At 38.2% G+C, this 12,080-nt stretch overlaps 1 protein-coding gene across 1 annotated transcript; it reads left to right on the forward strand.

Moving 5' to 3' along the window:
* The first annotated feature begins 2,869 nt into the window (after positions 1-2,869).
* On the forward strand, positions 2,870-7,465 carry LOC120245614 (IgA inducing protein). The gene has a single exon (XM_039252718.1). The coding sequence runs from the start codon at positions 7,162-7,164 to the stop codon at positions 7,321-7,323; it is 162 nt and encodes a 53-aa protein (XP_039108649.1). The 5' UTR covers positions 2,870-7,161; the 3' UTR covers positions 7,324-7,465.
* The last annotated feature ends 4,615 nt before the right edge of the window (positions 7,466-12,080 follow it).

Raw genomic sequence — 12,080 nt, forward strand, 5'->3', positions numbered from 1 at the left:
TGTCCTTATTGTGAAGTAGCAAACTTATGGGACAGGTGACTTATGTATTCTGTCTTGACTAGCTTAACCAGTGATGGGCATCAGCTAATGAGTTATTAGACACATGTTGGGATTAGGTCAAACTCCCATTTAGCTGGAGTAGATTGGCAATTTCCAGTGTAGGTCGTTGTTGGTGGCATTTGACCTACCTCTACCATATGCATTTGGCTTTTTCCCCCTCTCATCCTTCTTTTTCCTTGTTTCTCTCTCCTTTATTCTTCTCCTTGCCATAGGCCTGGCAGTGACACTCAAGCTTACCCTTTTAAGAGGAAAGTAAAATTGCTGGCTCCTGCCTTAGAACATAGCTAACTGATCCCAGAAAGATTTCTGTATAATAAGATAATTGTGCAGTTTTTCTGAGTGCTATTTTCCCTATAGTCTTAAGTTGGCAGTTTGAAGGGCCTTGAAATTGTTAAGAAATTTCTGAATTGAAGAGAGTAAGAAGTATGTGTATTTTAGGTAAGTTACTGGAGGGTAAGATTTACTGGTTTGGAAATTTGAGAGCAGAAAGGGAAGAACTATTTAATGTGTTCATGAATGGGAGTGTGAGTTATACAAGGGAATGGTTTGGAGGTAAAGCGGGAGAAATTTTTATTAGAGGTAGGTAAAGATACTAAGGTGGAGTCTTAAATGAGAGTTGTTTGCTGAGGACAATGAAGTTGATATTCACTAATGAATTTCAATAAAGCCAGAGAAAATGGGTCCCTTGTTGGTTATGAGAAAGCTGTTGGTCTGTAGCTAGCTTTTAGTATGATGATGCATTATACAAATCTGTTTTCAGGTGTAGGATATTTGCTTTTCTGGACAAATTAATAGAACAGTTGTGGAATGACAGCTTTTCTGGTCAAAGAATGTTGGTACTAGGGACTTATTATTTTGAGGGAAAGAAGATTAAGAAAATTTTCTTCAGTTATCATTTTTAAACTATCAGAAAGTTTATTATACAGACTATTTTCCTGGTCTCATGTTACAGTGTAGTTTAGCTTTACTTTTCAAAATGGTCCTTAGATCAAATCATTTGATTTTCCAGTTCACAAAGATCCATATCGTGACTTGATTTTATAGAACCATGAGCCTTTGGTCCATGTTAATTTCTTACAAGAAGAGAATAAACCAGGTGAAAACACTAAACTATAATTTTAGGTATCTTTTTTATTTTATTTTTTTTCAGTTGCAGTCCCACCATTTACAACTGTGGGCCTTATGAGATCCTCAGTAATTCTATATTGCTGAAATTGGGCAACATACCCTCCCAAACTCAAATTTCTGTTTGTTTTCCCACTTATTACTTTAAAATTGTAGAATTCCCATGTGTTCAGTGGTCACAGAGGTTAACAGTATAATTTAGTGCATCTTGGAAGTTCTTATATTCTTTGTAGGGTGAATTGATAATGTTTAGATTTCATTCCCAGTATCCCAGGAACATTTTTACTTATTTAAGATAAAGAATTGCTATAATATTTTGTTTTTTAAATTGCATAATTCAAGTATATTTGGAATCTTTGTTAGTTTAATATGGACTTATTCTCACTGATTCTGACAGATTATTTATTTCATTTTACCCGAATCTGAATGCATTAGTGGTAAAATTTCTTTGAAGATAGATTTAAAAAAAGAGGTTCTGATTTTGTATCTGAAAAGTAACTTTTTTTTCCAAATGTCAAGTTCATTAATAATAGTAGAATTATTTTTATTGTAGTTTATTTTTTAGAGTTAGCACTTAGTATGCTTTTCACATCTTACAGATTTTAAATAATAATACACTTACATTCTATAACTTGTTCAAGTCCATGCATAGCCTTGTTAAATAGCCTCTCCCTTTGGAATTGTCTTTTAAAAAGTGAATCCCCAAACTTAGTCAAGAACCAGTGATTTAAATGATTGCCTTTGAAAGGATTCCTTGAGTCTAGTCAATAGAGATAAATGATAGCCCATTTCCATGCTGCATACAGTTGTTAGAGTTTATAAAGTAGTCAATATGTGAAAGTGCAAAAGCAGGAAAGATGTAAAGTTGCCTATAAAATTTCTAGTTTTCATTATTTGCACTATTTCTCTTTGCACTTGATTTTTTGAAAGTTAAGACTAGTCACTTTCACTTTTGTTTCTAGTCTTTTCTAATTTCTTACAGAGTTGTTTTCAATATCCCACCCAAAGCAAAACTTATATGCAATTACATATGCTTTATAAGTCCAAGAAAATATTTCTTAGTGTTAGCTATGTAGAACAAAAGTTTGTTTTGATAAAATTTTTAATATGGGCCTTTATTTGCCAATATAATCCTTTGTAAATGTGAGCTTTATTAAACTATTTGAGTAGACAAAAATGAAAGCTTAGGATAGAAAAAAAAATATATATATATATATACATATGAAACGATGTCTTTGAGATGCAGCTTCCAGCCTGAGATGGCCTGGTTTGGAGTGTTGATTTCTTTTCACTCAAGTCAATGAGATCTGAGTCTAGCTGGCGTATTGGCTTCAAAAGCTGGAAGTGAAATGGGTGGCAAGTGGCAGCTCCCTCTTTCATGTAGTTTTCCATAATGCTCATAGAGTTTCATCATGGTCTATGTGATATAACTTGTATTGAAATAATTACATTAAATGAATATTCCTTTTTGGAATTCAAGGTTCACTCACTTTTTGAGGGGGGGGAGGGTGGCAAGGGATAAGAGTCTTTATTTTAACTAGAAGCATTCTTATAACCTCAAGATGTGCTCTAGAAAGAATAGGAGAACAAGATGTGTACCTGTGAACATATTTTTTGTCTTAGTGAGGTCGTGCAACACTGTTTAAAATTGCAAAAAAAAAAAAAAAGTTGATAGTTTTGTCAATAGAACAGAAATGTCTTTTGGCTAAAATTAATTTTTGTAAGTTATTTAATTATTTCATTTTATATTCCCTTTTCCATAGCCTTTTGGGCGTTTCATACTTAAAACTAACAAGCGAGAGGCCTCTCTTTAGATCTGGTTTATTTTTGGAATGCCTGAGTGTGTTTCTGGATGGGGGGGGGGAGAGGGTGGTAGTTTAATTCTTGACATGCTCTTCTCAGCATGTTTTGGTAGTCATTCTGGATCTCATATTTGCAAATTCTGTTGGTAATTCAGTGATGTATTGAAATGAGAAAGTCCTCTATGACTAGTGTGAATGTTTGTGGCTGGACTTTACTGTAGAACCTTGTGGATTTGTTTTCAATTGGGATAGAAAGTTAAACTTCCCTTTTGTGCAGATTTTAGGTTTATCTAGTGGAATTGTTCCCAGTAGTTGTCTAACTGTGGACCAATTTGGGGGGATGAAAGTTGACAAATGTGTATTTAACTCTAGATAATTCTTTACTCAAAATTGTAAATTAAAAGCTTAAAGTATTAGAGTTGTCTTAAGGTTTAGGTTATCAGATCTTTAAATGTGGAAGATGATCAGCATTATGTTTATGAATTTCCTTAGGGAAAGGAGAAAAATTCAATCTCCAAACCTTTTCTTGGAGACTAAACTTACCATATATGGAAAGTGAAAATATTTTAGAAAGTGGCTTTGATTATTTTTAATGGAGTTTAATCAGCTTAATTAATTATTTTTCCTAGGTTGAAGCAGTTATTTCCCAAATGTGAATAAAGGGAAAAGATCAGCAATTTGGCCCCTTTTTTTTGAGGCCATTTTTAGTTTTCTGCCCCCATTTCCCATTCCTAGTATAAAATGAATTACGGGTATCCCTCTAAATCCCTGTAACCCCTTTTTGAGATCACAGATATCTTTGATAATCTGATGAAAGTGATGGACCCTCTCCCCAGAAAAAAAAATTGCACATACTTAGATAATTTTACATGCAACCTCAGGGGCATCACACATCTGAAACCCAAGTTAAGGATCTCTGCTCTAAGAAAACTCTACAGAGAAAATTTTAATGCAATTAACTGATAAAGAACTAACTATTGGCTTAAACATTTCAGATTGGAATTATTGTTAGATGGTGGCCCCTACTAGCAAAATGTGACATTGCAACCAGCTTTGTTAGACATTATAACATCCAGACAGAAGGAAAAAGAAGCAATGTTCTGAGAGCTATTTATAAGGAGTTAGGGCATCTCTAGACATGGGAGCCATTCCTGGTTCAAGGCAGGGGTCAGGGTGCCTGACAGCTTCTAGCAGGGTAGAGTTTGATAAACCACAATGCTCAGGATGCCAAGGGGTTAGCTATTACCTTAACCTCTTCCTCACCAAAAGATTTTAGTTTTGTCTGTTGGGAAAAAAGATGTCACTAGGAACAAAAAGATTTGCCTTACAGCTTTGCTGGAACACATCAGTTTGGTGACGTATGGGACACCAGTATTATTTTTGAGAAGGTACATAAAACCAAAGTAAATTATTCTCTATGTAGAACATTATTTACTAGTAGTATTTGTTTGGATGTATTAGCTTTGACAATTTTTACCAGTAAATATTGGTTTTATTTAAAACTGGGAATCCAGTTTATAAATAGGATAGTTGTTGTATCTGTCCTTTCCCCTATGTAAAGAACAGTTTAAAGATTTATGCATACTTTTTACTTTTCTCTCTTAATGCCATGGAGTGGGGTGGGGGGGTGGAGGGGGAGATCTTTGAGTCAACATCTGACAAAATGTCTTCTCCAAATTAAAAAATTGAGAAACAGCACTTTAACTCTACACCATTTTAATGCATGTATTAGTTTTCATAATGATTTTTGGTGCATGCCTCTGGGCTTCTTCAAAAGTGTACAATAGGAAAGTATATTTCCTTTCTTAGAAAGGAGATTTTTTTCTACTTTGCAACTTGTGATTACAAAAATCTTCCTCTGTGGGAAGATTAACCATGTATTGAACTACTGAAAAGTATATATTTTTAGATATACAGAAGGAATCTACATGGAGCAGCATTCAGACCTATATAGAAGCCATAGCATTCTGTATAGGACCAAAAAGGAAATAACATTAAACACTTAAACAGACTTTGTTAGGTAGAAATACCTTTAGATCTTGCATTGACTTCCAAAAAGAAAATACCACAGAAGTTTGCTGAAAACTTTTGTAGTTTGAATTTTCTCTGTCAGTGTGTTTAGCCCAAATACAACAGCTTTGGGTTAACACATACATAAGAATCAAAAAAGAAAACAAAAATGAAAACAAAGCTAACTAAATAGATCAGTCTGGTTTGCCAATCCAGCTTGACTGAAATATGTAAACTAATCACTTGGAACATGAAAAACTGTCCAACTCCTCTAAGGTTTTGACAAAATAACCTTGGCTGACGTGGGAAGATTCCCACTTTGATTTCTGACCTGACAGTGAAGATTCATGCTTGACATGATTTCAAACCTGACAGTGTCTGTTTAAGGAGCTATGGTACAGTTTGCTAATTCAATCCCAGATACCTGTTGATTACCTGTGAGATCTAGAGTCCAAAGTAGCCAGCAGCCATATCCCTGAGTGCTCTGTGCCCATCAGATCTCTTAAAGTAAGCAGCGTTGGGACAGGTCACAGCTAAGATGAGTGACCTCAGGTGCTGTGGACAGCCCCAGATTCAAGAATTGTATCTGTTTTCTTGGGAGTCATCACTGAACTAATGTCTCACATGGTGTTACTTACTGTAGATGCTCGCTCGCTCTCTCTCTGAGGAGGCCCAGAGCACACATCCTAATCGCTTGTGGTACTCAGAGAGGGGGTGCTAACTCTGAGGCCCTGGCCAAATTCCAGTTTAGGGATGTGGGTCTTCTTGCCATTCTAATTGGAAATGTGCATCGCTTCCCATTTTCCCTGTTGACCTCAGTGCAAACTGCATTAGTCTGTTTCTTTGCCCTGGTCCCAAGTAAGATGCTGGTGTGTGTTATATGGGCCAAGTTCATGCCTTATCTTAATGCACAAGAGTTGAGGAAGGAGTAAGCTCCGTGTCAAAGTGCCCTGTAGTTGGAGTGGAAACTCTTGTGAGGCTTTGGAGAGGAAATGGGCCCTTTTAGCATAAATTGGGGAATATACACTGGCAGGAGACATCCAGCCATGAGGTGTGAATTGAAACCTATTTCCCTCTTTTCTTATAGCATGTTGAGAAAATCTGTTGGGTTTTCAGCAGTCAGGGAAGGCCGGAGTTCTGCAGCTTTAATCTGGGTAACTGAGGCTGGTTGGGGCGAGACTTTGGTTAATTAACTGGGTTCTCAGATGCCACAGACTCCGTGAAAAGTCACCATTATTTTCAATGGTTGTGATAGAATTTCCCCCCAGTAGCCATTATATTAAGATTATATTGCAGAGTTGCTTTATTTGAGCTTTTCATGTATACACAATCCCAAACTGGAAGAAATAATTTTAAAAAATAAAAAAGGAATCCTGCTGTGAAAGGTATATATTACTCTAGATTTTTCTTACTGTAAATATTGTAAGATTGTAATACTGTCGATATTTTATTAACCAACAAATGTTAATCTATGTGAATTCAGACTTATTTTAAATGTGCTTCTTATTTACTGTGTGTGGTCCCTGTTGCTGACAGTATTAAGTTATATTCTGATGTAAGATTAACTTTATTAAAGAATGTAAACATTAATGTTTCCTTATGGGAAAACAAATAAAGTATAAAGAAGACAATTCTTTTCATTAAATATACTGTGTATTTACACTTGCTAGACCCAGCACCACTTATAAATTTAGTACACTGTTCAGAATTTTAGTTAACACAGCTGACATGATTGTGCTCTGTTTTGAAAGTCTAAAAGGAGGTATTGTTGGAATATAAAGTTTGTATTTGTCTGCTGTGAATCATCTTGAAATTTCTAATCAAGTTTGTAAAATTTTTATAGTAAAACATTTTAATGACAATTTAAAAATTTACTTCTCTAAAGAATGGTCAAAGAGTATCCTTTCAAAAATAGAATTGTTCTTTACTATCTTTCCAAAATGACTTTGGTTAAATGGACCAGATGTATATTAGTTAAAATTTAGGACGAAGTTGTGATATTCTTTGAGTTTACAAGTTAATCCTTATTGGAGATGTGCCAATTATACAGTAGAATATCATTAATTTGCACTGTTTGGGGACCCCATTAAGAATGCTGAATTTTGCCAACTAAGAAGTAAGCAAATGCAATTTAAAAAGTAAATTTGAGCATTCTGTATTAAATATGTGCAGTTATTATCACATGAAGAAGCGCAGTGTGTCGGGCTGTAATATAACCATACTTGCTGTCATGTTCTCCCATCTCAGTGCTGGGAACTCACCATGTGGAAACCAAGCAAATGTGTTGTGCATCAGCCGGCTTGAGTTTGTTCAATATCAAAGCTGAAACTAGCGAGGTCTGCTGTACTGCTTATTGAAGTATTGTGATTCTTTTAGGCATTGATTCTTACAAAATATATACTGTAACAGTATACTTTGTACAGATTTAAATTTTATTTGAAAAAATGAAATAAAGTAGGCAAAAAAATAAAGATGTTTATTTTTCATGTGACTATATAAACAGATCAGTCTTTTGTTTCAGTGTCTTTGGGGGGATCTGGTTGCTCTGCATTTTTTTTTTTTTTTTTTGATAGCTGGAAACCGTTTTTCGAACTCAGTAGCAGGTATACTTGCCTTCTAATTAATTGGCTGCAAGCATTAAGTGTGCTCTCTCTCACACTGGAAAACTCTATTTTTTATTTTATTTTAAAACAAACTTATTTATTTCTAAAGATTTTATGTGAATGACTTGCCTGTCTTCTTGAGTCAGTTTTTAAAATTCTCTGACGGTATGATGGTTAACCCAGCCATCACAACTGAGAAGAAAAAAAAACTAGTCCCATAAATCATGCTCCTTTCCCATGGAAGGTTTTTTCCCCCCATTGTTTTAAATTTGAAGTTGGTTTGGGCTCGTAAGAAGAGCTACAAAAGAGTACATAACAAAACATGAAGAGAGTCCTCTGCAGAAAATAAAGGTTCATGCTTTAAAATAAGATCCTTTCAAAACTGCTTTTCTGGTGAGTGGAGTGGTAGACAGAATGAAGTTACCAATGAAAATATGCAGGAGTGATCCTTCAGAATAGTTTTAATGGGGTCTTCTTCTAGAAAATTATCTTACTGGACCAAAAAAATCCTGGTCTTGGCCTCCAACTCAAAAGCCAGTAGAGGCCTTAGTTATATACATTTCACCCAACCTTTGGAAGTAGAGTTGGAAGTTTTATTTCTGGCTTTCTCCCTGTTTTCCTCTTTGCCCATGCTTTCGCTTACCTTCAGGCTAGATATTAGGAGGCTTGGAAAGAGCAGTTGCAGGAACCTTGTTCTCACTATGGAAAAATTTTCACTGTTATTTAAATGTATGTGACAGTGGTTACATTCTAAAGACTAAGGCTTGGCCATAAAAATATCTCAAGATCCTAGTACTACAATTCCAGCCTTTCCTGGGTGAATCCCAAGAAAGTTTTGCTATTGTTGTTACTGTTATTTTTCTTGCTAAAATGGCCCCCCTTTCTACATCTGACAACCATCAATCCAATAAAAATAATGCAGAAACTTTATTGTATGAAAACCTAAAGCTAAGAGTGTCACTGTTTGGACATCGTAGGTGCAGTGCACAAAAAGTTTTCCCTAAGTTCTTCGGGGCCTTTGATTTAGGGGGCACACACCGAACAAGAGACCAGATTCCCTTCTGGGCTCAAGGTGGAATCAGACAAACCCCTGGATCCCTGTCCAAGAGTTGTGCTCTCTAGTTACGTAGGAGCTTAGGGGGGTACTCAAGTCTTGATTTGTGGTAAGTATAAGAGAATTAAAAGTCACAAGCCAGGCCCCTTCCTCACTCTCTGTGACCTTCCTCTTTTAAAGACTCCAGATGGGACTAGGATTAAAGATGCCCTGTGGTCATGTTGAAGAGCAAGTAGTGAAATTCTGCAGGGCTACAGGGGCAATGTCCCAGACTTGGGATAGGTCTGTACTACAGGACAAAGCTTATAGTACCACAGGGAGACCCTCAAGAAAGGTGCCCAGCATGTTCAACAGAACTATTAGTCATTTTAATTTAGCTCTTTGTTTTCTAAAGTGATGTAGTTGGCAATCTCTTCTCGGCCGCACCTCTAATAGATGTTAACTTTTATTTAACCATGTTGGTGTGTCATTTGCTTTGGCTCTTTTGCTTGGTTTTTGGAAATCTCTTTGTTCCTCGTTCCAGTAACACTTTCTTTCTAAGCAGACAGGACTTTTTGATTTAGAGTATAGGGTTTTTGGAAGAGGTTGTGCTCATTCAGGATCAGAGGAAAGATATCTCTTTTTCAGTGTTTGACTGGTAGCTAACCTCAGGGCCAGGACACATCACCATTGCTTTCACCGCAGTACCATCCCCCATACTTCTGGAACTTGAGGAGGAGGAGACTTTTTTTCCCCCCTGAAAATGGGGATTCTACTTTCATATTGCAAATCTCCGGAGTGTTTTCAGTAATGTAATTCTAGCTCCCTACCAACCTTGATTTTTATTTCTTTTGATTTCTTCAAATCAGGCCATTTGACACTTAGGTTAGGCAGTGAGGAAATGTCACAAAACAGAGTCAGTGAATGTTGCAATGTTTAAAAGAGCAGGATATCACCACCTTACAGCCAATGGGATTGTCCAGTTAGCCCCACCATCCTAGGAATCCTGACTGTCCCTGCATACCCAGCTCACCCCTTTTTACACCTTCCCCAACGAGCAGGGGTTTCTTTATCATCCTCCTGGAGAGATTGGCAGCAGCTCTAACCTCCCTCCCTCCACTTTTTCTGTCTCTGACAGTGACATTAAGGGTGTGTCTTACTGCTACCATCTTACATTTTTCCAGACTCACTACTTTTTTTTTTTAAACATTGAATGCTCAAAATATGCAAGGTACCAAGCTGAGTGTTTTATCTAGGTTTTTAAATGTAATTCCTAGTACAACCCAAGACATAGGCACTATTATTATCCCCATTTTACAGAAGAGGAGACTAAGGCACTGAGAGATTAAGTAACATGCTGAGGGTCGCACAGGTCACAAGTCACAAGTCCTAGCAAGCTAATGCCAAAGCACATCCTTGATCTCAATCACTCTAGTGTATTGTCTTCCCCATAAGGTTCTGTCTCCTCTTTTATTTTTATTTTTATTTTTTAAATATTTTTTTATTTATTTCTAGGAGAGAGAGAGAGAGAGACAGCGTGAGCAGGAGAGGGTCAGAGAGAGAGGGAGACACAGACTCTGAAATAGGCTCCAGGCTCTGAGCTGGCAGTCAGCACAGAGCCCAACGTGAGTCTCGAACCCATGAACCGCGAGATCATGACCTAAGCGAAAGTCGGACGCTTAACCGACTAAGCCACCCAGGCGCCCCTCTGTCTCCTCTTGTAACTTGTAGAGTCTCCCTGACTTTGCCTCACCTTAGGATGTATTTAGCTGCTCATTTTAGGATGTATTTAGCTGGATGGCAAAGCTTATGTTCCCTGTATAGCTCAAAAGCCACACTTCCTGCTCTGAAGGTTGATTCATGAATGAATCCACGTTTTCATTTCCCCCTCCCTTTTCATGGGGAATGACTTACTCAGGGCTGAGGATAGCTGGCAAATAGCCTTTCCAGGCCTCTCTCCACTGCTCTTGTTTAAAGTAAGCACAGCCCTAAATACTATTCCTGCCTTTTCCCACCCTCACCACAATGACTTGATCAAAGAGCTCTGTGAATGAAGCCCTTGAATTCTGTCTAGTAGAGTTGTTGATTTCTTTCTTTTTCCCAGATTATAGCCCCCAGCAGACACCCTGTCCTCCTTACAGCAGACCTCCTATCTGGGCCCCTCTGGCTTCAGATATAGGCTCAGAAAGGATCAGGAGGCAGTCTCTAGGAAAGGACCATGATCTGCCCAGATTCCCAAAAACTCACTATTCACCAGTAGTTGCCCTACTTATTATTGGATCAGCCAGGGCTAGTCCTGTAGTTTCTAGCACTGAGTAATGCTTGGGCTTTTATGTCTCTAAAGGCACTTTCCTGCATCCTCTAAAATGCTGTTTTCCAGATGCTTCCTGACCTCCAAGAGGAGGTCTAGTGTCTGTCACTCTCCAGGGGCCTCTTCCAAAAATAAAATATGAAATTCCTGGGGACTTGGGGTGGTTTAGATGGCTGTGGCATCTGTTAGAACTCTTGTCTGAAAAGAGAAGTTCATAATTTAAACTGGAACCCTTCATGTGTTTTGTATCCTCTAAAGCAGTGATTCTTAAAGTGTGGCCCCTAGACCTAAGAGCAGGAGCATTCCCTTAGAAATTGTTAGAATTACAAATTCTTGGGCCCAGCTCCACACTGAACTGATTCAGAACCTTAGCTTTGCTCTTCTGGGGCCCAGCAATCCCTGTTATAACAAACCTGCCATGTCATTCTAAGGCACGTTGAAGTGTGAGAGCTACTGTTCTCTAAAGCAAAGGTCTTTCATGTCTTTGGGAGTCTTTGGTTTGAGAATCTGATGAAAGCTTGTGATCCTTTCACCCATTTCACAGAACCCCCCTGAGGGCCAAGTTAAGAATCTCTGCTCTGCAACTTAGAGCTTGTCCATCCCTCTCTGGCTTCCACCCTCTCTCAACACCACCTCCAGAAGGGGCATCCACATCTCTCCTCTTTGTTCTTTCATCTGTGTCCTGTTGGTTGTCGCCCAGAATGCACAGGGAGGAGGATGTCCTCCATGTACGTGCTGCAACTGCAACCCACGGCCTCCAGACAAAACTCAAATGCTCAGGCATGGGCCAGCAGCCCAGGAGCCTGGGACCAAACAGGAAAGTGATTCTTTCTCCTAGAGCTGGGGGCTCCGTGGCGGAGCAGAACTGCTAAAACCTGCTGAACTTCTCTGCCAGTCCTGGCTAGGGCTTGCTGGTTGCACGTAGAATTCTGTCAGTGGCCAGTCCCGGCTCTGCCTATTGTCCCTGATTAATTGTCTGTAGCATCCCTGTTCACCTGGCACAAGTGTCCTGGTTCGGATGAGAAATTATGCTGTCACCCATTTTCTCACCTAACAGACTCCTTGCCAGTTTCCTTACTGCCATTCTTTCCCCCTACAGCCTATTCTCCACACAGCAGCCCGCTTGTAAATACAGT

Source organism: Hyaena hyaena, unplaced genomic scaffold (genome assembly GCF_003009895.1).
Source record: "Hyaena hyaena isolate Hyena2069 unplaced genomic scaffold, ASM300989v1 scaffold_426, whole genome shotgun sequence".
NCBI classification, from domain to species: Eukaryota; Metazoa; Chordata; class Mammalia; order Carnivora; family Hyaenidae; genus Hyaena; species Hyaena hyaena.

What these genes read in the sequence shown, in the direction of transcription:
- LOC120245614 (XM_039252718.1), top strand. Translation starts at nt 7,162, where the DNA reads ATGTGCAGTTATTATCACATGAAGAAGCGCAGTGTGTCGGGCTGTAAT.